This window comes from Lottia gigantea, assembly GCF_000327385.1.
Source record: "Lottia gigantea unplaced genomic scaffold LOTGIsca_42, whole genome shotgun sequence".
In the NCBI taxonomy this organism is placed as follows: domain Eukaryota; kingdom Metazoa; phylum Mollusca; class Gastropoda; family Lottiidae; genus Lottia; species Lottia gigantea.
This window is the reverse complement of record NW_008709463.1, coordinates 1,033,929-1,057,223: the sequence shown is the minus strand read 5'-3', so window position 1 is coordinate 1,057,223 and position 23,295 is coordinate 1,033,929. Positions and strand designations below refer to the sequence as shown.

Genomic DNA, 23,295 nt, shown 5'->3' with positions numbered 1-23,295 from the left:
AAAGCGGAACAAATCGCTGGAATTATCGGTGATTGCCAAATCGTCATCGGCATAAGTTGTACATGTTGTACTTTGATAGCATTTTTGCAAGAAGTTGGTCGATTTCTTGATGTGAACGTTGTTTTACTATTGAAATTCAAACTGTCCCATTTTATACATGGAGAAATGTTCAACATTTGTCTGCGTCAATGTTGATTCTGGGTTGCTCGATGGAGACTGCCTCTGCTATTCAGAAGTCCTTTACTGAGGTTTTCGTGTTTCATTGAACTATCAAAGAACAAATCGCCCTAATCAATTGTTAACAAGTTTGTCTTGAGGCTTGCACGCCTTTATCTGCAATTTAATTGAATAACAGACAACATTATGATTTGTTAAAAACTGATATTAACTTGGCCTGTGGGTAGATATGTCTAATATAAATTGAAACATCCAGTACAATGGTCATTATTAAATTAATAAGAAGAAGATGGATTCAGTACGACTCCTTGCTTCACTCCTCTTTGGTTTTACTTTTATTGTCACCGTCAACTCGAGTAAGCTTTTTCTCGTTTGCTTTAATATGATACATTTATTACATCTGCAATAGCACTAAAACTAATCCAATTATTCTTTCTAAATATATTTTGGGGCTAAAATTCAATCTTGGACGTTTAATAAACGTTCTTTTTGATCTCTTGGTGCAGCTTGTTTAACACTGACAATCTTAAATTGTCTTTTACCTGATGTTAATTCCTATTTCAAAATTTGATTTTACAGAGAAGAAATGTTAGATATTCTTTTTTTTTTTGTAAATCACCAAATCTCATTTTTCTGTTGACCCAAAGACATTTTTATACAAATGGCCTGCATTCCTGATATCAACTTGGCCTGTGGGTAGATATGTCTAATATAAATTGAAACATCCAGTACAATGGTCATTATTAAATTAATAAGAAGAAGATGGATTCAGTACGACTTCTTGCTTCACTCCTCTTTGGTTTTACTTTTATCGTCACCGTCAAATCGGGTGCAAATGGCCTGCATTCTTTTTTGATTTGTTTGTGCATTTTGAATTTTGTGAATTTCAAGAATTTATATTTTTAATTTTCTTAACAAAATATGTTTTTTGCCAAATTCAACTTAAGGTATTTGCATCATTTGCCTTGATGTAGTTGCGTTAGTCTTATATATCGAGAACACAATCACTGCACCAGACGGTGTACCTCGTCTATTTGCAAGCAGACTGCAAGTAAGTTAAAGTCTGCTCTTTCTCATGGATTAACTAAGGTATATCTAGGCTTGTTTTGTATCAAATCGAGTTATTTCATATCAATCATAATGTCATATTAAATCCATACATCTTCCGAGATTTTACAACGAGGCATAGCAGAACAAATCGCTGGAATTATCGGTGATTGAAAAATCGTCATCGGCAGAAGTTGTACATGTTGTACTTTGATAGCATTTTTGCAAGAAGTTGGTCGATTTCTTGATGTGAACGTTGTTTTACTATTGAAATTCAAACTGTCCCATTTTATACATGGAGAAATGTTCAACATTTGTCTGCGTCAATGTTGATTCTGGGTTGCTCGATGGAGACTGCCTCTGCTATTCAGAAGTCCTTTACTGAGGTTTTCGTGTTTCATTGAACTATCAAAGAACAAATCGCCCTAATCAATTGTTAACAAGTTTGTCTTGAGGCTTGCACGCCTTTATCTGCAATTTAATTGAATAACAGACAACATGATTTGTTAAAAGCTGATATCAACTTGGCCTGTGGGTAGATATGTCTAATATAAATTGAAACATCCAGTACAATGGTCATTATTAAATTAATAAGAAGAAGATGGATTCAGTACGACTCCTTGCTTCACTCCTCTTTGGTTTTACTTTTATTGTCACCGTCAACTCGAGTAAGTTTTTTCTCGTTTGCTTTAATATGATACATTTATTACATCTGCAATAGCACTAAAACTAATCCAATTATTCTTTCTAAATATATTTTGGGGCTAAAATTCAATCTTGGACGTTTAATAAACGTTCTTTTTGATCTCTTGGTGCAGCTTGTTTAACACTGACAATCTTAAATTGTCTTTTACCTGATGTTAATTCCTATTTCAAAATTTGATTTTACAGAGAAGAAATGTTAGATATTCTTTTTTTTTTGTAAATCACCAAATCTCATTTTTCTGTTGACCCAAAGACATTTTTATACAAATGGCCTGCATTCTTTTTTTCTTTTTTTAGCATTTTGAATTTTGTGAATTTAAAGAATTTTTTTTTATTAAATAATCTTTCTTCTTTCATTGTAGAATGTGTATTCAATACTTGCCCACCAAAAGCGTTTGGTATTTTTGGTCATTGTGGAGATTGCTCAAAGCTTGTGATTTGTGTTGGTCATTGGTTTTACTGGTTTCGGTGTCCATATGGTTTGGTTTTTGATCCCGTTCTTAAAGTGTGTAATTATCAAAGCCATGTAAATTGCATGTAAGTTACAGTCTGTCTTAGTCTTATGTATTGGGGAATCAAGACAATACAAATCATCGCATCAGACGGCGTATCTCGTCTTTATCAAGCAGTCTGCATGTAATTTAGAGCAGGGCCTTAACTAGGATCTTTTTTGTATGAGGCAAACAGGGACCACTTTTACTGTAGACATCAAATAATCAATATATTAAGCCAATATCATATTTATATTTTTAACAAAATATATTTTTTGCCAAATTCAGCATAAGGTATTTGCATCATTTGCCTTGATGTAGTTGCGTTAGTCTTATATATCGAGAACACAATCACTGCACCAAACGGTGTACCTCGTCTATTTGCAAGCAGACTGCAAGTAAGTTAAAGTCTGCTCTTTCTCATGGATTAACTAAGGTATATCTAGGCTTGTTTTGTATCAAATCGAGTTATTTCATATCAGTCATAATGTCATATTAAATCCATACATCTTCCGAGATTTTACAACGAGGCATATGATGAATATGTCAAAATAAAATCTGTAAAAAAGGGTGCTTTGATGTTTTGGGTATGCTCTCGCTCATCTCTCATGAGAGGACAGTTATGATTTTCAAACTTACTAAGTGGTTAACGAGCTTTTTTTTTTAGAACAAAGACAAATAAAGTTCCATACTACACTACACCTCTTAATACTTTTACAATCAAAACTATATTAAGTTTACCATTATTTTACAGACCTACGCCACAAACAAGTCCTACGTCAGCTACCAGTGCTACGTCAGCTACTAGTGCAACGTCAGCTACCAGTGCAACGTCAGCTACCAGTGCTACGTCAGCTACCAGTGCAACGTCAGCTACTAGTGCAACGTCAGCTACCAGTGCTACGTCAGCTACCAGTGCAACGTCAGCTACTAGTGCAACGTCAGCTACCAGCGCAACGTCAGCTACCAGTGCTACGTCAGCTACCAGTGCAACGTCAGCTACTAGTGCTACATCAGCTACCAGTGCAACGTCAGCTACTAGTGCAACGTCAGCTACTAGTGCTACGTCAGCTACCAGTGCAACGTCAGCTACTAGTGCAACGTCAGCTACTAGTGCAACGTCAGCTACCAGTCCTACTGAGCTACCATCCACTTGTATTACTTCCTGTGATTCGCTACCGAACGGTGACTATCAATCATGTAATGGCTGCACAGTATTCGCCACTTGTTCTGGTGGAAGTTTATTTGATAACAGACCATGTCCTCCCAGTTTAGTCTGGGATGACAATCTAAAACGATGCGAAAGTACATCCTCAACTTGTAGTTAAATTTGAAGAGCAAAACTAACAAATAATATGTAAAATTTTCATTGATATAAAAACTAGAAATGTAGTTAATTAAATAAATGTATTTTTATATAATGTTAAAATAAATATTCTACGTCTTATTATCGAATATTTTCTTTTCTGTTATTTCTGATTTTTCGAAATTAGAATAATATTAAATCAAAGAACCAAGCACACTGGCTGCATTATACCCCCCCCCCCCTTTTTTTCAGGTCAGCTAATTCTACTTCCACTTCCAAAATCTCGTCAGATTTAATAGCTTTCAACATTAAAATTGTCCAGCGGGAGGCCTCACACCCTCCCCCTGACTACCCACCATGGTTAGTGCTCTTTAAAATCCGCAAAGAGACGCCGGGCGCTCGGATACCGTGTACTCGACTTATACTCAAAAAGTCAAAAAGTGACGTTGGCAAAATCTTTTTCGTTTCTTACCCTTAAGGGTTATATCTTTAAAATACCCAGCTTGTATCACCTAGATAATACGAGACTTTGATATGTACATCCTTTGAAAACACTTGACGTTTCTTTTTCGAGTCAGGGGTGGGGGAAGGGGATGGTCGAAAAGGTGTTATCTCCGGCCCTCACCAAATTTACAAATTTTCCAACGGTTCAGTATTTTTATAACTAAGATCATACCGACGATATCTATGGAAAGATAACCTCCATAGATCTCCTGGTGACGATTTCAATATCAGAAACACATATCGGCAGCTGGAGGCGAGCTCTTGCCATCGGAAATATAAACTTAACCACAATACCTTTTTTACATTGTAACACTAGTCGGCCAATCAGAGATATGTCTAGGAAAAAGAATCCTTCGTATACTGACCAAAGACAAGTTATTCAAGTTATTCAAATCGCCCGTAGAAATAGGTTTATAATCTAGATAAAAGACAGATAAATTTTACATTATTAACCTAAAGATATTCGATGATCATAATAACATTTTTGACCACTGACCGACTAGGGTGTTCTGAAACGAATACTGAGACGTTTGAGGTTCCTTGGCCATATGTTGGGTACATGAAGACTTTTTTAAAGATTAGATACGTCCTGGAAAATTTCTCCATTGCCCACTACAAAATTTACTACCCTTATTTTCTACAAGCTTGTTGTGAAAGAAAATGAACACCCAACCTCGAGAACACAAACACCTTCTTTATATATTCATACAGATTTTACTTAAATTTGAACTGCATAACTGATTGTATCAAACATATATCAATATATTCCTTAGATCACAATGTTTCTGGCTTTATCACATTAATCTTCAAATTGTACCTTTTCTTGGTGGGAGGGATGAGTCTTGTGGCCTTGTGACCAGATCAAAAGTTATCTTTTTGAAAGAATCCGATTAGAGATCTAGGCATTTGTCTTCCACCTATCTAAACCATCAGATCCTTTCTCAATGAGTCTTACTGATGTGTCATTTAAGAAGCAAAAGATACTTTGGAGATAATTTAAAAAAATGAAAGCTCGTGAATTTTGTGGGGAAGGGAAGGAGAGGTTTCGGACCACGGTCTCTCCTTTAATGAGTCTTACTGTTGTGTCACTTGAAATTTTACACACTATTTCTATATATGTCTTATCTATATATCACAGAGTATCTTAAATTGAAGAGTCGTCATTTTAACATTCAAACGCGAATAATTCTGGACACACATGGATTTGAAGGCTCAAATTTCGACGGTGAACTGTGAACGCTATTACTGAACCAAAAGTAGTTTCTTATGGAACGGAAAATTCCGTTCGTTAAGGTGTTGTCATATCATATCGCCTCGAGAGAATAGCAGTATTATCTTATCTGCCATAGTATTTTTTATGTTTTTATTTACGAATATTTTTTTATTTAGCCGGAAGAAATTATTGGAGGATGATTACGAGGCGTGGATCAAAGCTTTTCCACATTTTTAAAAGATTAATTTACTTAGATACTGTTATAATTACAAGAGCTTTTGGACCGTAAGTAATTTTATTATACAGTTTCTTAATCTACATTAAATTTTAATCCACCTAATCCGGTAATCTAATTAATTAATTAATAGGGTATTTTTTAATATTTTTTTCATGATCGGAATGAACAGATGAAAAAACAATTTGAAAGTGGGTTCTTGAAAAAAACCAAAAAACCAAAAAAAACCTTTATATTTTGAATTCATAATTTCCGCCTTGTTATTTTCAAAAAAAAAATTAGTGTTTAACTAGCAGGCAACCGAATAGCGAATCGGGGTTGCGGACACACCAATTCCTTTTGGTTACATAGACATAGAAATCAAACTCGACAATGGTTAATAAGTAGGTTAGATAGTGTTGGTATACCCCCTATCTCTAACACCTTCCACCTTCAATATGGTTTCAAAATGGTTTGACATCTCTATATACAGGTTTTAATTTTCGTTGACTGAGATAGAATATATGATGAAGATATATTTGTGTTTATTGGCAGCGATCCTGATTCCGCCAGGTTCGTTATATTTATTATTGTGCGCTCTCTATATGTGTGGTTCATACAAAATGATCACAGCATTAACGAACTTCCGTGATATAATGGTGCCTATTGCAGTCAAGGTATTAAACACAGTTCGTGATAGTTTGACATTGTGAAGATGTGCATATACACATTATTTATAACAAGGTACATTATTTTCGTTTCAATTTTCTTTTTGGCCAGTGGTATTTTCCCTGCTATAAAGACCCTTTCTTTCCGTCATGATCAATTAAAAGGTTCCTCATCAACTAGCAAATATTTGGGTCATTTACTTTCAACCATCGAGGACGACAGATTCATGCCCAATGTGTACATCCTTTAACGCTCTGAATGGAGTGCTATTAGACAACACCTTCGATGCTCCAGGAGCTCCTGAATTCAAATTTATTTCTGTGACTGGTACAGTACATATTTGAAGAACAAAGATGCCATAAACATGGTGCCGTTGAATTCTATTGTATCATCAAATGTTGGCGATATGCGTTCATTCTTATTTTTGTATTCCATGTTAAAGGTTTGGCTATCAATCCATGCGTATCCAACTGTACCGGGTCCGCTGATGGACGTTTTCCAGATTGCGATAGTTGTGCGACGTACCATGTTTGTTCCAATCAACAGATAACCAGACAGAATTGTGCTGTTGGTTCCCAGTACGATCTCATTTCCGAAACTTGCCAACCACAGGCTCAAGCTGTTTGTGGGTAGGTATTTGAGGTCATGATCGCCCCCTTTAGGATGGTGGATAGCATTAATAATAGGACGAAACATAGATGGTCACATCCGGTGTCGATCCTACCAAAGTTCAGAAAAAATCTGTCCAAGCAAGACACTTCCGTTAATCAAAATCTCGTCCAAAGAATGACAAAATCGAAAGTAAAAGTTTCATAGTGACTGACTCTTCTAAAGAGAAGTTCCACCAGGTGTTTCGAAAAGAGTAAGCATGGTCTGCTTCGCGCGCGACACCCACCAGAACTATAATGGTCAACATCATGAGATACAACCAGATCAATTTATTCCCGACCAAACAAACCAATCTTAGCCATTTATAATTGTCCTTGACTTAAAAATAAATGAAAGATATTTTAATAATCTGTATCAATAGCTACTTTATGTACTTCTGAATTTAATTTAATGTTTTTGTTCTGTTTACAGCAATAATTTCTATTCACGTAAGTTTTGTTTTATACTATTTATTTTTCAAGTCAATTCACCCTTCGAGAAAATTTTTGAATAAGAACAATTCTAATTTGATTGGGATTGTTTGTTGTCGTGTGACACCTGATATCATGTTTAGAGTTTAAATTAATTTGATTCGATAATATTTCAGTGCCAACTCAGTGTACGGTCGACTGCTCGAATGTTGGAAGTGGGGAATTCCCTTACTGTGGAGACTGTAGTAAATATATAGTCTGTAACGCCGGTTCAGTTGTACAACCGATACAATGTCCCAACAACGAAGTCTACAACCTCCTGGTTCGTTCTTGTACTCCTCCTAGTGGATCTGTTTGTGGGTAAGTACTTTACCTTTTTTAAGACAAAGAAGCCATTGGGTTTCCTTCAACGAATCTCTACTAAGGCGTTTGAGTTACCAGCATCCAACAGCAACATAAAATATAATAATTACGTCGCTAAAGCATTTTTTTGGGTCATATTCGATGTATGATCTACGAAGAAAGAAACGATGGTCATTCTCGGTCACATCCACAGTTGTATTTGTGTTTTATACCTGGTTGATGTTGAATGTACGCGTCCAAGCTTTTTGTACACAAACCACAAAATCAGTGTTATCTTTCTTCATTTAGATCTACACTTGGCTCATTGCTCTGGTATCCCAATCTGTCTGTAATATGGAAGCGACCATTTAGATCAATAGTGGCTCTCTTCTATCGTATCTCAATTTGCCTGTTAGATGAACGCGAAATTCGAATGGATCTATGTGTAACTATATATGATGTCGATTCATAATAAATATTATTAGCCAATGTTTCGGTTCGGATCATTAGTTGTTGGTTTATTTATTGTACTATCTCTCATTTTAGATATTACCCATCACTTTCGTCCTTAAGCAGTCTGACTAATAACCTAGATCTGGCACCATCAAATCAATTACCACAGCTCTCCTTAACCATTGAAGGTAAGTAATCGTTGATTTATCACTCTAATGTGCTCAATGTTTAAATTCGGTTAAACTATGGTTTGGACTAAATCGCATTTGACTACGTCTTATCCCGTCATAGTCAAGAAATCAAAGAATCGGAAGGTGGCTCTGAGATAGATCTAATACTTTCCTGTAAAACTGGTATTTGTATATCTTGTACTGGTTCTAGCTATCCATAACCCTTCTGAAAATAAATATTCCGAGTCAGGAATCAACTTAATACTAATGATTTTGCTATTTAAGGTACAGCATGTACATCAGACTGTAAAGAGGTGTCACAAAATGGGGCTTACCCATATTGCGCATCATGTTCTGCGTTTGTTTTATGCTACAACAACGCAATTTTTCAACGTATCAGCTGCCCTAATAATCTCAGATTTGATGCTGTCAATCTGAGATGTGATCTTCAAGACGTAGCTATCTGTGGGTAAGCGAAGTATAACTATAATTTGAACATCATGAGAAGAGAACTGATTTCGAGTTTTACCTCCTACCCGTCTTCCCCAGTTTAGCTTCATCGATAAGGGAAATTGCCATAAACCTCCACGTTTTCGTTTTTCAAACATCGAGGGATCCTTAATATGCAGAGCATGTAGCACACACATTGCATCAGTTTATTGTCCCATCCAAACGACAAGACGTCAGCTCCTCCAAAATATGCCCAGACAGCGAAGAATCATGGTTGAAAAATCCGAAGGCATCAAGTGATGCGAATTCATAATCCATAAACATTATTTTAGGACTCCCCCAGAGATGACTACAGGGGTACCGTCAAGTGAAAGGGTTACCCCAGCTGCATTCAGTAAGTTAGTTTTTATTCACGATCACAGAGGAACACCTTTCGCTAATACGATTATCGAAAATGTCCGTCCTTATTTAATAAATACAGTAGCTTGTCTTAGAATCTTCATATAACTCCACTTGAAACGTATGGTCTGTCGAGTTCCATATTATGGCAACTAATGGTCAATATGTCCTTGGTCAGACGGCTCTTTTTGTGATCGAACTTCATACATTGTTCGCCTGAATTAACTGCATTGATCGGTGTTATTTTTGTGATTTCGGTTAAATACAATACTTCTAAAAACTTTTGAAATTTCTAGACTATCATGCCATCCTTTAATTGTAACTTTCAGTCATCAAAGAGTGCATGGTACAGAGTTGTAGCGAGCTCACGGGAATCGGTCAGTATCCGCTATGTGGTGCTTGTGATAAATCAGTTCTATGTTTCGGTGGAGTACCCATCATCAAAATGTGTAACAGAGGACTTTTGTTTGATGCCGTCAATAAACGATGTACCTTTCCCGAGTCAGCATCTTGTGCGTAAGTATAATCAACAGCTTCTTCGTATTCTAGATCTGGCTTCTTTGTTTAGCCTTTATGACATTTATGATTTCACGGTAGATTGGCCGATGTCAGATAGGCAAACGAACTAGGTTGGTATATATGCTTGGAAATGACATAAGATGAGCTTCTGTCTCAAAAACAAATTTAATGAAATCTTGTCACCCTTTCCTCCTCTCCTGTGCACATAAATTTGAAACGGTGTTATATTGAAATGGAATTGTATGTATTTAAGGATAGCGCCAGTAGTTGTAGGAACATCACCAGCAACATCACCAAGAACATCGCCAGCAACATCACCAGAAACATCACCGGCAACATCACCAACAACATCACCAACAACGCCACCAGGCATTACTCCACGACAAACAGGTAAATGTATAACATATACAGGGAAAAAACACGACACGCAATGACGTTTTACGAAGCAAGAGGTATTGTAATGACCATGTGTATGCCGATGAAAATTCAACTTCAATTGGTAGCAGCTAAGAACTTTTCACACGAGGAAGAATATCAGAGCTCAATTGATGTAAAGCTCATACGCCCATACTCATATTTTGTACCATTACAGTCAGAAGCTGGTGTTCAATGTAAAAATATTGAATATATATATTTTTTATGGTAGTTGTAACAACATGTTCCACCGACTGCAGCAACATTTCTGGTGTACGTTACGTTCCTGTCTGTGGTGACTGTAGCCGAGGTTTATTTTGTGCATTTGGGAGAATACGTACCATCATACCATGTTCTTCTGGCTTTTTGTACGATTTCATCACACGCACTTGTCAGAGGCCAGCGTTTACCACGTGTGGGTAGGTCAACCATCAAAATTTAAATTATGTGGTCACAAACAGCAACACCTCATCAATTCTGTACATGGCCATATGTTACATCTTCGATGTCTGTTATTTATATGAGACATGTATCTTTCATATTTTGGCTATTCGTAATTATAATCTGAACATTTAAAAAAAAAATGCCCGAGTCTACTTAAAATCTTCTGTAGGGACTAGGTCGGCATTGAATATGATCGAATTCAATAAATCTTGTGCATGAAATTGTATTAATATACCTCATCTAGAGATTCTCCACCAATAGGATGATTAATTTTGTCATCTGTTTCCATCTCGAATCACCTGGGATTATACTGGGCCTATTTAACACCATCCGGTTTTGTAGGGATTGTGGGTTAGAAAGTATATAATTACTTTCCCTTTCAATCTGTCCATCAACCCATCCAATACTGTGATTCGTCTTTCAGAGTTGGGGAGCTCGTTGAGGAACCCACCACTACTGCAGCAACAGCCGACCCGAATCCAGACTGCATCAGTACCTGTAATGGAAGACGCAATGGATCTTATCAGTCTTGTGCGGGATGTACATTCTATGTCAATTGTTTCAATGGTTCATTCAATGGCGTAGCTTGTCCTGTTGTGTTCGGGAGGTTCCAAACATTCTGGGATGATAATCTCAAAACCTGTGTCTTCAGATCGTCTACTTGTAGCTCTATAGGAAAGTAAAAGAGGTAATAAGGAATAGGGTATTATGTCATTATTTGGTACCGATGCCGTAACTAGGGTCTTTTTCCAAGGGGCACAAATCCTGTTGTCTTTGAAGTCAACTGTCTTTCATCGCAACACTTTTGGTAAACATCAGACGGTAACCACTTTTACCGTAGACATCTAATAAGCAATTTATTTAGCGGATATCTTGTTGGTTGTTTTGATGTCATATTATATGCTCTTTCAAATATACTTTCTTTTTGCAGACCTACTCAAAACAACCATTGGAAAGATATATAGCATATTAACCTGAAAATACAGTCCAATGGAAGTAATATGGAGTCAACTTTTAATACATCACGGTCAAGCTTAAAATAAAAACCAACTGCAGTCGCAACACACAATACCACTTCAACCCTGGTTGACAATACAGTTGTATTTTAGCAAAATAAACCCTTCTAAGACTCAACTCTGTTCGTTTTTTCTCTGTTGTATTAAATTCTCTGTTTTCTGTACCTGTAAAATTTATAATTACTGATTACTGAATACGGTTTTCTGGTGCATATGTGAGTGTAAGGGACAATCACTGTTTCTGTTTGAGCCAATCCGATTTTCCCTCTGACGTCCGACCTCTGACAAACTTGATCAAAATCGGATTGACATTTGGCTAAAAAAAATCCTTTGGATAGCTTTTTAATTGTTAGCTAAAACGGGAAATGCCTTAATGGGCGAAAATGGATACCAAATGACATGTATTTGCAATAATGATGCCGGAAAGTCGTAAATCGCAACAATTAAGTTAGTACCATGACACAAAAATTGAAGAACCCATTACATAAATACTATAAAATGATGCAACAGTCCACGTAATGGTTCTGGTCGACTGGCAACGCATATATTTACACTGAGAAATTCAATGGTTCTTTGACTGTGACCTATTCAGCCATTAAAACATGTGATTACGGGGATACAAAGCGGTCTACGTACATTGTAGTTGTTTCGATTCTTGTGTGCTTATACTTGTAAAAAAAAGGGGGTGGGGGGGGGGGGATCAGGAAACAAAATAGTGGTTCAGTGACATTGACATTTTTTAAGATTTGTCAAAATATTAGGAAATAAATAAAACTTCTGTATTTAATCTTTTAGTCTTAATAAGAGGTAAGGTTGATCGATTGGTGCAGATGGACCTAGTAGCAATAGATTCCAACCCGCCCTGGCTTCTCACTCTCTTCATTGAAACCAAGACGCTTCCACTCGGGGTATTTGATTAATATCTGCTCATATTCATGAAGATTATGCCACTTTGTTCCCACATGAATTGGTGCTGGGGCTAATATTTTGTACGCAGAAAATTTGAAGAATTAAAGGCCAAGAGAACTGACAATTTTGAGGTGCCAAAAATGTATCATAATCTATATCTTTTTGATTTTGTACAAAGACACTGTAAATAAACAAATCTATGCTGAACTGAAGAAGGTTTTCCTGGGATAAATTCTTACTTGCTGGCCCCACGGACCCCACCATAACGACAGGGCTGGCATGTGCAATGATGCGGTGGACGGCATGTGGTGATAATAACATGTCACGGTTGGTAGTGTCCTTCTCCTGGGGGATCGTTTGGTAGTGGTGGTGATCAAGTATTACGATCTGTAATAATATTGCCTTCTGCAGTAAACCAACGTTTTTTTTAATATCTAGAAGCGTTATTGGGCCATAAACCAACTATTGGGGCTAGGCGACATGATAACCTTGAAGACCAAATCATAAAACAAGGGAATATTTATCCAACTTATATGAATTTATTATTGGCAAAAAAAAAAACAATGTTATTCAAATTTTGGCGTGTAACCTTTGATACATTTGATACATTTCTCTCCACGTGACCAAACTGTTTTTGCAAAAAAGGTTCTGGAAATAACCGACACTTTAGCGAAAGGATGGTTACATTACAACAGGAACTTGTCCAGTGAATAAACAGAGATCATCACCACCAAAGCAGGCTATATAGAACTTGAATACGATAAATAAAAACACAAGTCAAAATATAAACTACAAAGGTAAAAAAGAGATCAATATACAATGATGCAAGAAATTAAAAACAATATCACAGAAAAACACCACAAAGTGGTGATATAAACAGTCATAAAAACAATATCAGAGAAAAACACCATAGAGTGGTGATATAAACAGTCATAAAAACAATATCAGAGAAAAACACCATAGAGTGGTGATATAAACAGTCATAAAAACAATATCAGAGAAAAACACCATAGAGTGGTGATATAAACAGTCATAAAAACAATATCAGAGAAAAACACCATAGAGTGGTGATATAAACAATAATAAAAACAATATCAGAGAAAAACACCATAGAGTGGTGATATAAACAATAATAAAAACAATATCAGAGAAAAACACCATAGAGTGGTGGTATAAACAATAATAAAAACAATATCAGAGAAAAACACCATAGAGTGGTGATATAAACAATAATAAAAACAATATCAGAGAAAAACACCATAGAGTGGTGGTATAAACAATAATAAAAACAATATCAGAGAAAAACACCATAGAGTGGTGATATAAACAATAATAAAAACAATATCAGAGAAAAACACCATAGAGTGGTGATATAAACAATAATAAAAACAATATCACAGTAGTATTTCACAAACTAGTTAAAAAAAAACAAAACTCAAAAAATTATAAAACAAAACTAAGACAAAAGGATATTGAATATTTGAAATTGATTTGTTTAAAAAATACGACAACCTTCTCATAAAGAAAAGGTTGCGCAAAAAGCTGAAACAATGTTTCAGTACGGTATTGCTGTGATCTTAAACGTTTGAGAAGTGAATGAACAGAGAGCTAATTGACGTGTTGGTCTATGAACGTCAGGCTATAAAGATGGCGATGAAGCCGCTTTACCTGAATTTGTTTTTTTCTGCATACAAAATATATATAACTACAAAGACGGACAATCTGAAATATTTCACATCACTGAAAATATTTCTGGCCTGCGTTAAGTCCTCTTTCTTTTTATCTTTTCGGAGCCTTATCAATAAAACAAATCGTTTCGTTGTGTTTGGTTGCTTTTTACTGAACACGTCATGTCTGAAAAATGTTTTTCTGAAATTAGTATCATAAATTCGGTCAACAGGACGCAGATGGCATTTCAAAATAACAGTAATAAAATTAGTTACACAACGTTTATTTTATGTTTCTCTAATGTCTCTCAAGACCAGGATTATTTCAAAATGATACCCGAAGGATAATAATGGGAATAATTTAACAGATTAAAATCTTCTGATTACTTAGGATGGTTTATCAACTCCGGTTTAGTTTCTTTTTATATCATTTTGCTGAGGGGGAAATCCCTGTAACATACACCCATTTAAACACATTTGCGATCTCTGTTTTTTTAGACGTCAGACAAGGATCTACATATAGGTAAGCATTGATAACATTTCAAATTAGAAGAAAAAAATCAATTTAAGTACAATTTAGTAATAGGACTGATTTTCTTTTATTTTGAACTGAAGGTGTTTCAATTTGCCGCGTTTTGAGGCACAGGTAAATATAACAAATGTGTTAACGTCTGGTAGTCTCGGAGGTTGGCAAAAACTGAGATAAGTTGTTTTTTCGTTGACTGTTAGATCATCTGTGGGATCATCTGTTTATGACTTGATTCAGCTTACGAAGTTCTTGTAGTTGACAAGTATGTCCCACCAATAGGAAACTGAAGACACCACAAGATATACAACGCTGTATGAAAACTGTATCATTTAAGGAATCTCGCTTCTTAAAATGAACATAAACGTCTCAAACTTGGCCAATAAGACAATTATATTCTTCAGTGGACTTACCTGATGTCATAACTAATCAACAAAATCTCTGTATTTGAAGATAAATCTATCAAACTGCGTGATTTTATCGGATTTAAGCGGGATTCTGTTGTATGGTTATGACATTGGTGAATATATAAACTCAAGTTTTCAGTTTTATTTTTTTGGTCATCCTAGGATGTCGTATTTCTTTAAAGCGAAGAACTAGGCGCAGGCAAGATATAATATATTATAAGGTATTCAATTAATGTAATCAAATGTCATTGTTTGTTCTAATATTTAGAATTCCGACTAAAGAACATCAGATATGAGACATCCGGCAATCAGAATGCAGGTGTTACTTGCGACATTCCTGTTCTACGTTTCAGCAGGTATGTTAAATAAACTTCCAAATCAACTGAAATCGGGATATTTTTATTTGAAGTTCATCTTCTGTCATCGAGACCGTTAAATGAGTAATCGGATACTCAACTTCAAGCAATTGAGATACGTTCTGATGCAAATCAATCTTATTTGACCAATCAAATTATTGATGTCCAAAAAAAGGAAAGGAAGAAAGAAACATTTTAAAAAAAAAAATAAAATATATTTCACAAGGATAACAACTTAAGTTCTCAATTAAAGATCATTTCTACCAGCTGGTCCTTGACTCTTGGCTTTGATCCTTCCCGGACTATCAGTAGCGGAGTCGATTGCCTTGAAAGACTGATTTTCCACAGCTTCAGCTTCACATTTTCGCCTCCTTCTACGTTTCAGTCTTGGCACTTCAGCCGTGTACAACCGATTGTTTTGGATCTGGTGTTGGTCGATATCCTGATTGTTCAAGCTGCAATAACTTCCACGAATGTAATAACGGCGCATTGGTTCAAACCATTACTTGTGGTGCTGGCCAGAACTATGATGTTTTCGATGGAACTTGCAAAAATGCAAATGAAGCCGTTTGTGGGTAAGATGAGACATATTACCATATTACTAGTATCGGGAATTAGTTTTACTGAAATCGTCGAAAAACATATCTCGTGATATTTCATAATAAACACAGCAGTAAAAATCAAAACAGACACAAGTACAAATAAGATTGTTTGTTTTGGACAAGTTAATATCATGTATTTTCCGAGAAAACAATCTGTGGCATAATAGCTGAATCTTTGGATGCGTTTTTGATACTAATTTTAAATAATTGTGAGTCAAAGAGATACAAATAAATAATAAATTTGATTTTTTACAAAATCAACCATAGACAATGTTGATTACACGTTTTATTTTGATTTATATTTCTATGACAAAATTGACCGCGGGTCTGAGCAAAATGACGGCAATGGCCAACATGCCTGGAGAATGAGCTATAACAAATATGTCTAATTCACATACTATGATTTTGTTTTTCAGCAATACGTTAACGGCTGGTATGTTTTTTCTCTCTTGATATGAATGTATGCTATCCTCAGTTACAATCCTCCCAATACTTGGTTGTATAGTTCTTTAAATGGAATTTAAACACTCAGATATCATTGGTTTATAATTCAACTATCCAATAGAATATTAGTATTTATCTACTGAGTTTAAATTCAACCCGAATTGGCATCAATTCATTGTGACTATTTCCCAAACATACTATGGCATTTTATCAACATGTTAGCCACCGCAAAGCAACCGGTGACTCGATTGACAATGCAGTTGATTGCTAGTCAAATGTTAGTAAGTGCGCCCCAAGGATATGAGCACGTTTTGTTATTGAACCTTTCCAAAATTGCCGTTAAAGAAAACACTTGTCGGATATGACTTTTCGATTATTTGGGCTCTTGTTTTTTCCAGACGGAAGCTGCGTTACCGATTGTTCACAAGCCAGTGAGAATAAACAATATGCAAAGTGTGGTAACTGTGTGGATTTTGTGGTTTGTATTAATGGGCAGCAGTTGGGAAATATATTGAGCTGCACAGACGGCCTGGTTTATAATACCGCCGAATACAGCTGTTCATCACCAGCTGGCGCTGTCTGTGGGTAAGAAATAAATTATGTTAGCAAAATATCTTAGGCCATGACAGGTAACTTCAAGCCATAAAATAGAATTGAAATCCCATATAGTAAGGTAGAAAACGACATTATGTACACGATGATCAATGTAAGTAACCTTACATGGAATGGAAATGAACTCTGGACCTACAAGTGAGCTTGAAAGAGGAAAGAGTAAGCGCTTTAGTTCGTTACATAGTATCTGCATAGTAAATCCAAACTCGATATGGGCATACATATTATATTTGTAGAGTCACCCTAGCCCCAACGTCACCCCTGACATCACCAGCGACGTCACCAGCGACGTCACCATCAACGTCACCAGTGACATCACCAGTAACATCGCCTTCAACGTCACCTGTGACATCACCATCAACGTCACCTGTGACATCACCATCAACGTCACCAGTGACATCACCGTCAACGTCACCAGGAACGCCACCAACTACATCGCAAGTTGCTACAGGTATGTTGTCGTAATATTGAACTTTGGGGGAAAAGTCCAGTTTTTCTTCATAACTCAACCGGACCGAAATGGTCTTGTGGACTCGTTGTTCTAAAATTCACTCATTCTGCATGTGATGAATTATCACCATGAAACTTATTGTCAGTTCTGTCTATCTGTAAAGAAAACTGACTGGTATTCTTGCTACCATTAAGACTCTAAGCGTTAGCGCGATATCTGAACTAATGAATGTTTTATTTATGAATTTAGAAATCACACAATGTACAACAGACTGTTCCAATGTAGCACAGGGTGGGATGTTTCCATTCTGTGGTAGCTGTACCGAGTTTGTGACGTGTTTCCCAGGGTTCATGGTGAGATTGGCTTGTGGTGCTGGTCTTATATTCGATATCAACGTTATGGGCTGCGCTCCTGCACAAGGTGGCGTTTGTGGGTAAGTGGTAGATCCTTCGCGTCTTGTTAGGACAACTATGATTATTTAACAATTAATATTTCTGTCTTTATTTTAAACGGCTCTGATGACATGCTTCATCTTGATTTTAGTTTCCATTTTGATCATTTTTCTTGATCGGCTTATAACACTTCGAGGTACGCTATCAGATTTTAGAAAAATACAATCTATGTCCGCAGTCTGAATACAATCTCCATTAGCTACTTTTGACGTGTCATTTGAATCCCAATATTGGCCAATTCTTTATCAGGGCAAAACACAACTATCCACAAAAGAAATTTCAGTAATAGAAACGATTTATCCCTTATACAATTAAGTCCTAACTTAAATAGTAATTTTATCATTTCGCTCTTAATATTTCCACAGTATATCTGGGCCAACATCGCCCATTACAAGTCCCGCTACCAGTCCGGTAACATCTCCAGGTACTAGCCCAGTAACATCTCCAGCTACCAGCCCAGTAACATCTCCAGCTACCAGCCCGGCGACATCTCCAGTTACTAGTCCAGTAACGTCTCCCTCAACCAGTCCAGCAACATCCCCGTCTACTAGTCCAGCTTCATCTCCCTCAACCAGTCCAGCAACATCCCCGTCTACCAGTCTTATACCAGTTGCAAGAAGTAAGCGATACGTACATTGTACAATGTTATTTATCATTCAATGATAATTGTTAGGAGTTGACATCAAGATATTCGACATCAGATCAGATGCTTTTTTGTAACACCTCTTCAGCACTGGGCATTTAGAATTGCAACAATGGCTTTCCGTCTTTCGTTGCTTCTTTAATGGGGGAACAGGCATCAACCTAATAACAATGACCCAAGTCTGCAAAAATTATGCTCTGTGAATGATTTAAAATCTTGTTAATGTATTTCCTCGTGTGAAAAGTTCAAATGTTTTGCCAGTAGTCTATGTTGTATGTGTTTCGGGTTTTGTTTTGCGGTTCAGATCGTTAGTATTTGGTTTATTTATTTCAAGTTGAAGCCACTTGTTTCGAAGATTCCTGTGCTGGTCTTGGAACTGCAGTTTATCCTTCATGTACGGATTGTTCAATATCTGTATTGTGTATCGGCAATTCACTTAATAGTGTTCGTCCATGTCCTGGAGGTTTACTATTTGATGCTATTGACAATACATGCAGTCTCCCGGCCGACACAAGTTGTGCGTGAGTACTTATTTTAAAACGTTGACTTGGAAACAAAAACAACTGTTCCTCTTTTTTCTTGAAATTTTATTTTCTATTTTGAAATTCCCAAAAAATAGAATTATCCTATAAGAATATAACAAACTAAGCTTCAATATAGATTAATTGCTGAGATAATGAGTTTAATTTTTTTTTATAGAACCAAGCCATTAACTTCACCAGTTACATCTCCGTCGACCTCACCGGCTACCAGCCCAGTAACCTCACCAGCTACATCCCCATCAACAAGCCCGGCCACTTCACCTGTAACCTCCCCGTCTACCAGTCCAGTAACATCCCCTGTTACTTCTCCGGCTACCAGTCCAGTAACATCGCCTGTAACTTCTCCGGTTACCAGTCCAGTAACATCGCCTGTAACTTCTCCGGCTACCAGTCCAGTAACATCACCTGTAACATCCCCAGTTACCAGTCCAGTAACATCGCCTGTAACTTCTCCGGTGACCAGTCCAGTAACATCACCTGTAACTTCCCCAGTTACCAGTCCAGTAACTTCTCCGGTGACCAGCCCAGTAACATCGCCTGTAACTTCTCCGGTGACTAGTCCAGTAACATCCCCTGTAACTTCTCCGGTTACCAGTCCAGTAACATCGCCCGTAACTTCTCCGGTCACCAGTCCAGTAACATCGCCCGTAACTTCACCTGCAACGAGTCCGATACCTTTTGGTAGGTGTACGAACGTTAAATAATATCTCAACATATAAATTTTGTAAAAATGTGCTTATTATTTTCCACCGAATAACCACATTGTTGGTGTTACTTTTCATCTTAAGATTTTAGTATTTTTGGCTTAAAGAATGGATACCGAATATGTTCATACCAGACAGTGCTAAACGAAATAAAATTAATTGCTAACTGACATGCTCGATAGGCCGCTCCAATTGACAGTAAAAACCATACACTCCTTTTCCGTGTAGAAAGAAAAGCACAAATTCACTTATGTAGTTACTCTGTTTTGAATCAGCAAGCTAAAGTCGTTATATACCGCATTTCATTATGAAATAATTACTCATTTACAATTTATATACTTCCTCATATTAGCTGCTACCAATGTTTTATCAATTTATAATTGATATACTTCATCAGATAAATTGTTTATTTGCTGCTACCAATGTATCGCCAATATGTTATTTTGGATTTTTTTTTTTTTTTTGGCAGATGTTTTTTTTTTTATTCATATTCTTTTCTTATAGAATGTACATTTTCGTGTTCTGATATTAGTGAACCTGGTTTGTACCCACACTGCTCTGACTGTAGCCGATACTTCATCTGTGGAGTCAACACCCTGATACAACCTGTACAGTGTGCTGAAGATTTGTTGTTCGATATCACCACCTCAACCTGTAACTTTGCCAATGCTGTTACTTGTTTGTAAGTGTAGCGTAAAATTGATGTTTTGGGGTTGTTATTGGCATATCTTTATTGCTATTTACATTATTACAGGCAAATATTAAAATATTGAATCTTGAACATTGCGACGACGATATATAGCAAATATTTAGATAAAGGCCGTTATAGAATTTCATTTGCTATTGCAAATACATGTACTCCCGATTTTAAAACTTGTTCACCATAATAACATTTAGACTTGTAGTAGATATTTCAAAGTAGTCAAGTCAATCAAGACATACCAAAATGCACGGATTGTTTGTACTTTGTTTCAATTTCTCTCACTTCAAGATTGAAATCCGATATTGTTATCAAATATCGCATGTTTTTCTTTTGCAGGACTACAGAGATATCACCCGCTAGGACAGGTATGTTTTCGGATTCAAGTTTATAAAGTCGGGCCATGTTTTTTGGTTTGGGTTGAACAAGTGAAAAGTTCATTAGCTGCTTCAAATGTTTCGCTAATATGATTTCGGTTCGGATCGTTAGTACAATGTAGATGATTTTTATCATATATTTCGGGTTTGCTGGTATTTCGAACTTAAGGCACCTTATTATTAATATAAATTTACCATTTCAGAGGTAACTGAATGTTCAAATAATTGTGCCGGAATAACTGCACCCGGCTTGTATCCTGTTTGTGGGAATTGTGCTGCGTACGATGTCTGTATTAATTCAGCCTTGCTCGGTTCGGTGACATGTTCAGCTGAACTACTCTTTGATATCGTGACTCAGACCTGTAATTTCCCAGAAAGCACCACATGTGGGTAAGTTAGGGCCTGTAAAAAATCTGAATACTTTCTGCTGCAATGATCGAGTATTCCTAATCTAAAACTACCGATCATACGATTTAGGGAAGCATATTTCTCATCCATATCAACTAAGAAAAGATTTTATCACATCCAGTTAGTCAACTGAGTTAACATACGCCCTGTGTTATATTCTGGCCAAGAGTTACCTATATCCCATCTTAGGCTAATTAAGTAAGTGTTCAGCATGTTTCCCACCATGTGCCAATTAAGAACAAAACGCGAGCACCTCCATCTTCAGTGATTAAATAAAGACTTAATAGTGCAGTTTGAGTCGATTCTAGACAGTGTTCTCAATCTATAACGGACTTGTACAATCTCAAACAAATTGGTATATTAAGTCCAATACCTCGTCCAAAGAATGGCAAAATCATGAGTCAAAGTTGTATATTAGAAGACTCCTCCAAAGAGAAGTAGGGTATAATAAATACATCTAAGAATGTCCTTGCAGTTTTTATAATGTTATAAAACAATTTTTGTTTTTATCAAATTCGCAGAATCGCCCGACCAACATCAGCTGTCACCTCTCCAGCTACTTCACAAACCACCGCAGTTGTTCTAACACCCAATCGAACAGGTATAACGAAGCGTTTATTATTTTGGACGATTTCAGCAAAATAGCTCATTAAACGAATTCGGAAGAGAACACGTTGTATGTGGACGCGAGTATATATTCTATCACCATCGGATGTCTAGAGCAAAGTTTTACAACCTTTTTCTATTTCTATTACCCTTTTCAAGATCACTGATCGATTGCAATACCCCCCTTCCGTTTTAAATCTCCCCCATATAGAGGAATGAAACCTGAATAGAGTCAATTGTCAACATAAGTCACATTTTTCATAAGACTGCATAAATATATCCATTCTCCAAATGTTCGTTATTACAGAAGTAGCGCCTTGTTCAAGAGATTGTTCAACACAGGCGGCTCCAGGTCTTTATCCAGTATGTGGTGACTGCAGTAAATATCACATCTGTTCTAGCGGAATTCTAATAGGGGAAGTACAGTGTACAGGCGGTCTACTGTTCGATATTGTAGGAACCACTTGTAACTTTCCAGAGGTCACGACTTGTGGGTAAGCACGGTTTTATTTTAAGTGTCATATCATTTGCTCAACACTAGTACATTAAAGCCGTTTGAATACCAAAGTCTCAAAGCCATTCGGAAAATCCATGGACAGGACAAAAAAACAATCGGTAATCAACATCCCGGAAATTAAACTAAATAAAAGTGAATCCTCGAGAGAGTATCATAGTGAACATACTCTGCCTCGTGGACGACATCCGCCAATAACTAGATAATCAACGTAGGATAAATAAGACCGATCGAAATAAATATTCCAGGAATAATATTAGTCATCAAATCATTAAATGAGACTCGTTAAAATTGTTTTTTTTATTGTAGAGTTGAAGATGCGACAAGTAGTGGAAGTACTGTGTTAAGGGCGTTAGGGGGACTAGGAGAATGTGTTGATGATTGCAGTCGTAAAGCTAATGGAGACTACCAGTCCTGTAATGGGTGCAATATGTACGCCTCATGTTCTAATGGAATTATGATTGATGAAAGACCCTGTGCAAAGGCTGGTACTGTTTGGGACGACAGACTCAAACAATGTATGTACACGTCGTCTACCTGTACTGATGCTTAGAGGCTGAGGAAACCCTTCTCATTACATTTCATATATTATTTTGTTATGATGAATTTATATTAAGCAACCATAATTTTTAAATATAATAATTTAATAAGCTATATTTTTCTGTACTGTACTGCTGCTTTGAAGTTGAGATTTAGACATACACTGCCCATTTCATGTCAAGACAAACATTCTCCAAGACACATATATATTTTCTATGACGAA

General features: G+C 36.5%; 3 protein-coding genes across 3 annotated transcripts in view; all 3 read left to right on the top strand.

Annotated features, from left to right (window-relative positions):
• Positions 1-3,426, top strand: part of LOTGIDRAFT_122973 (hypothetical protein) — a gene marked incomplete at both ends in the record, with an annotated part of 4,010 nt that extends 584 nt beyond the window's left edge. The window contains one exon of the mRNA XM_009060400.1: positions 3,355-3,426. Within this exon, the coding sequence (XP_009058648.1) occupies positions 3,355-3,426 (72 nt within the window). The remainder of the gene's footprint in view (positions 1-3,354) is intronic.
• Positions 3,427-6,559: 3,133 nt separating this feature from the next.
• LOTGIDRAFT_163872 (hypothetical protein) lies at positions 6,560-11,279 on the top strand (the record flags this gene model as incomplete). Its single annotated transcript, XM_009060399.1, has 11 exons — positions 6,560-6,653; positions 6,769-6,955; positions 7,407-7,423; positions 7,582-7,765; positions 8,294-8,388; positions 8,656-8,839; positions 9,153-9,214; positions 9,549-9,735; positions 9,992-10,128; positions 10,385-10,571; positions 11,021-11,279. The coding sequence occupies 11 exons, from the start codon at positions 6,560-6,562 to the stop codon at positions 11,277-11,279; spliced, it is 1,593 nt and encodes a 530-aa protein (XP_009058647.1).
• Positions 11,280-17,810: 6,531 nt separating this feature from the next.
• Positions 17,811-23,085, top strand: LOTGIDRAFT_163871 (hypothetical protein; the record flags this gene model as incomplete). The annotated part of the gene is made up of 6 exons (XM_009060398.1): positions 17,811-18,019; positions 20,967-20,995; positions 21,208-21,394; positions 21,934-22,013; positions 22,326-22,512; positions 22,842-23,085. 6 exons carry the CDS (start codon positions 17,811-17,813, stop codon positions 23,083-23,085), a joined length of 936 nt encoding a protein of 311 aa, XP_009058646.1.
• Positions 23,086-23,295: the final 210 nt, after the last annotated feature.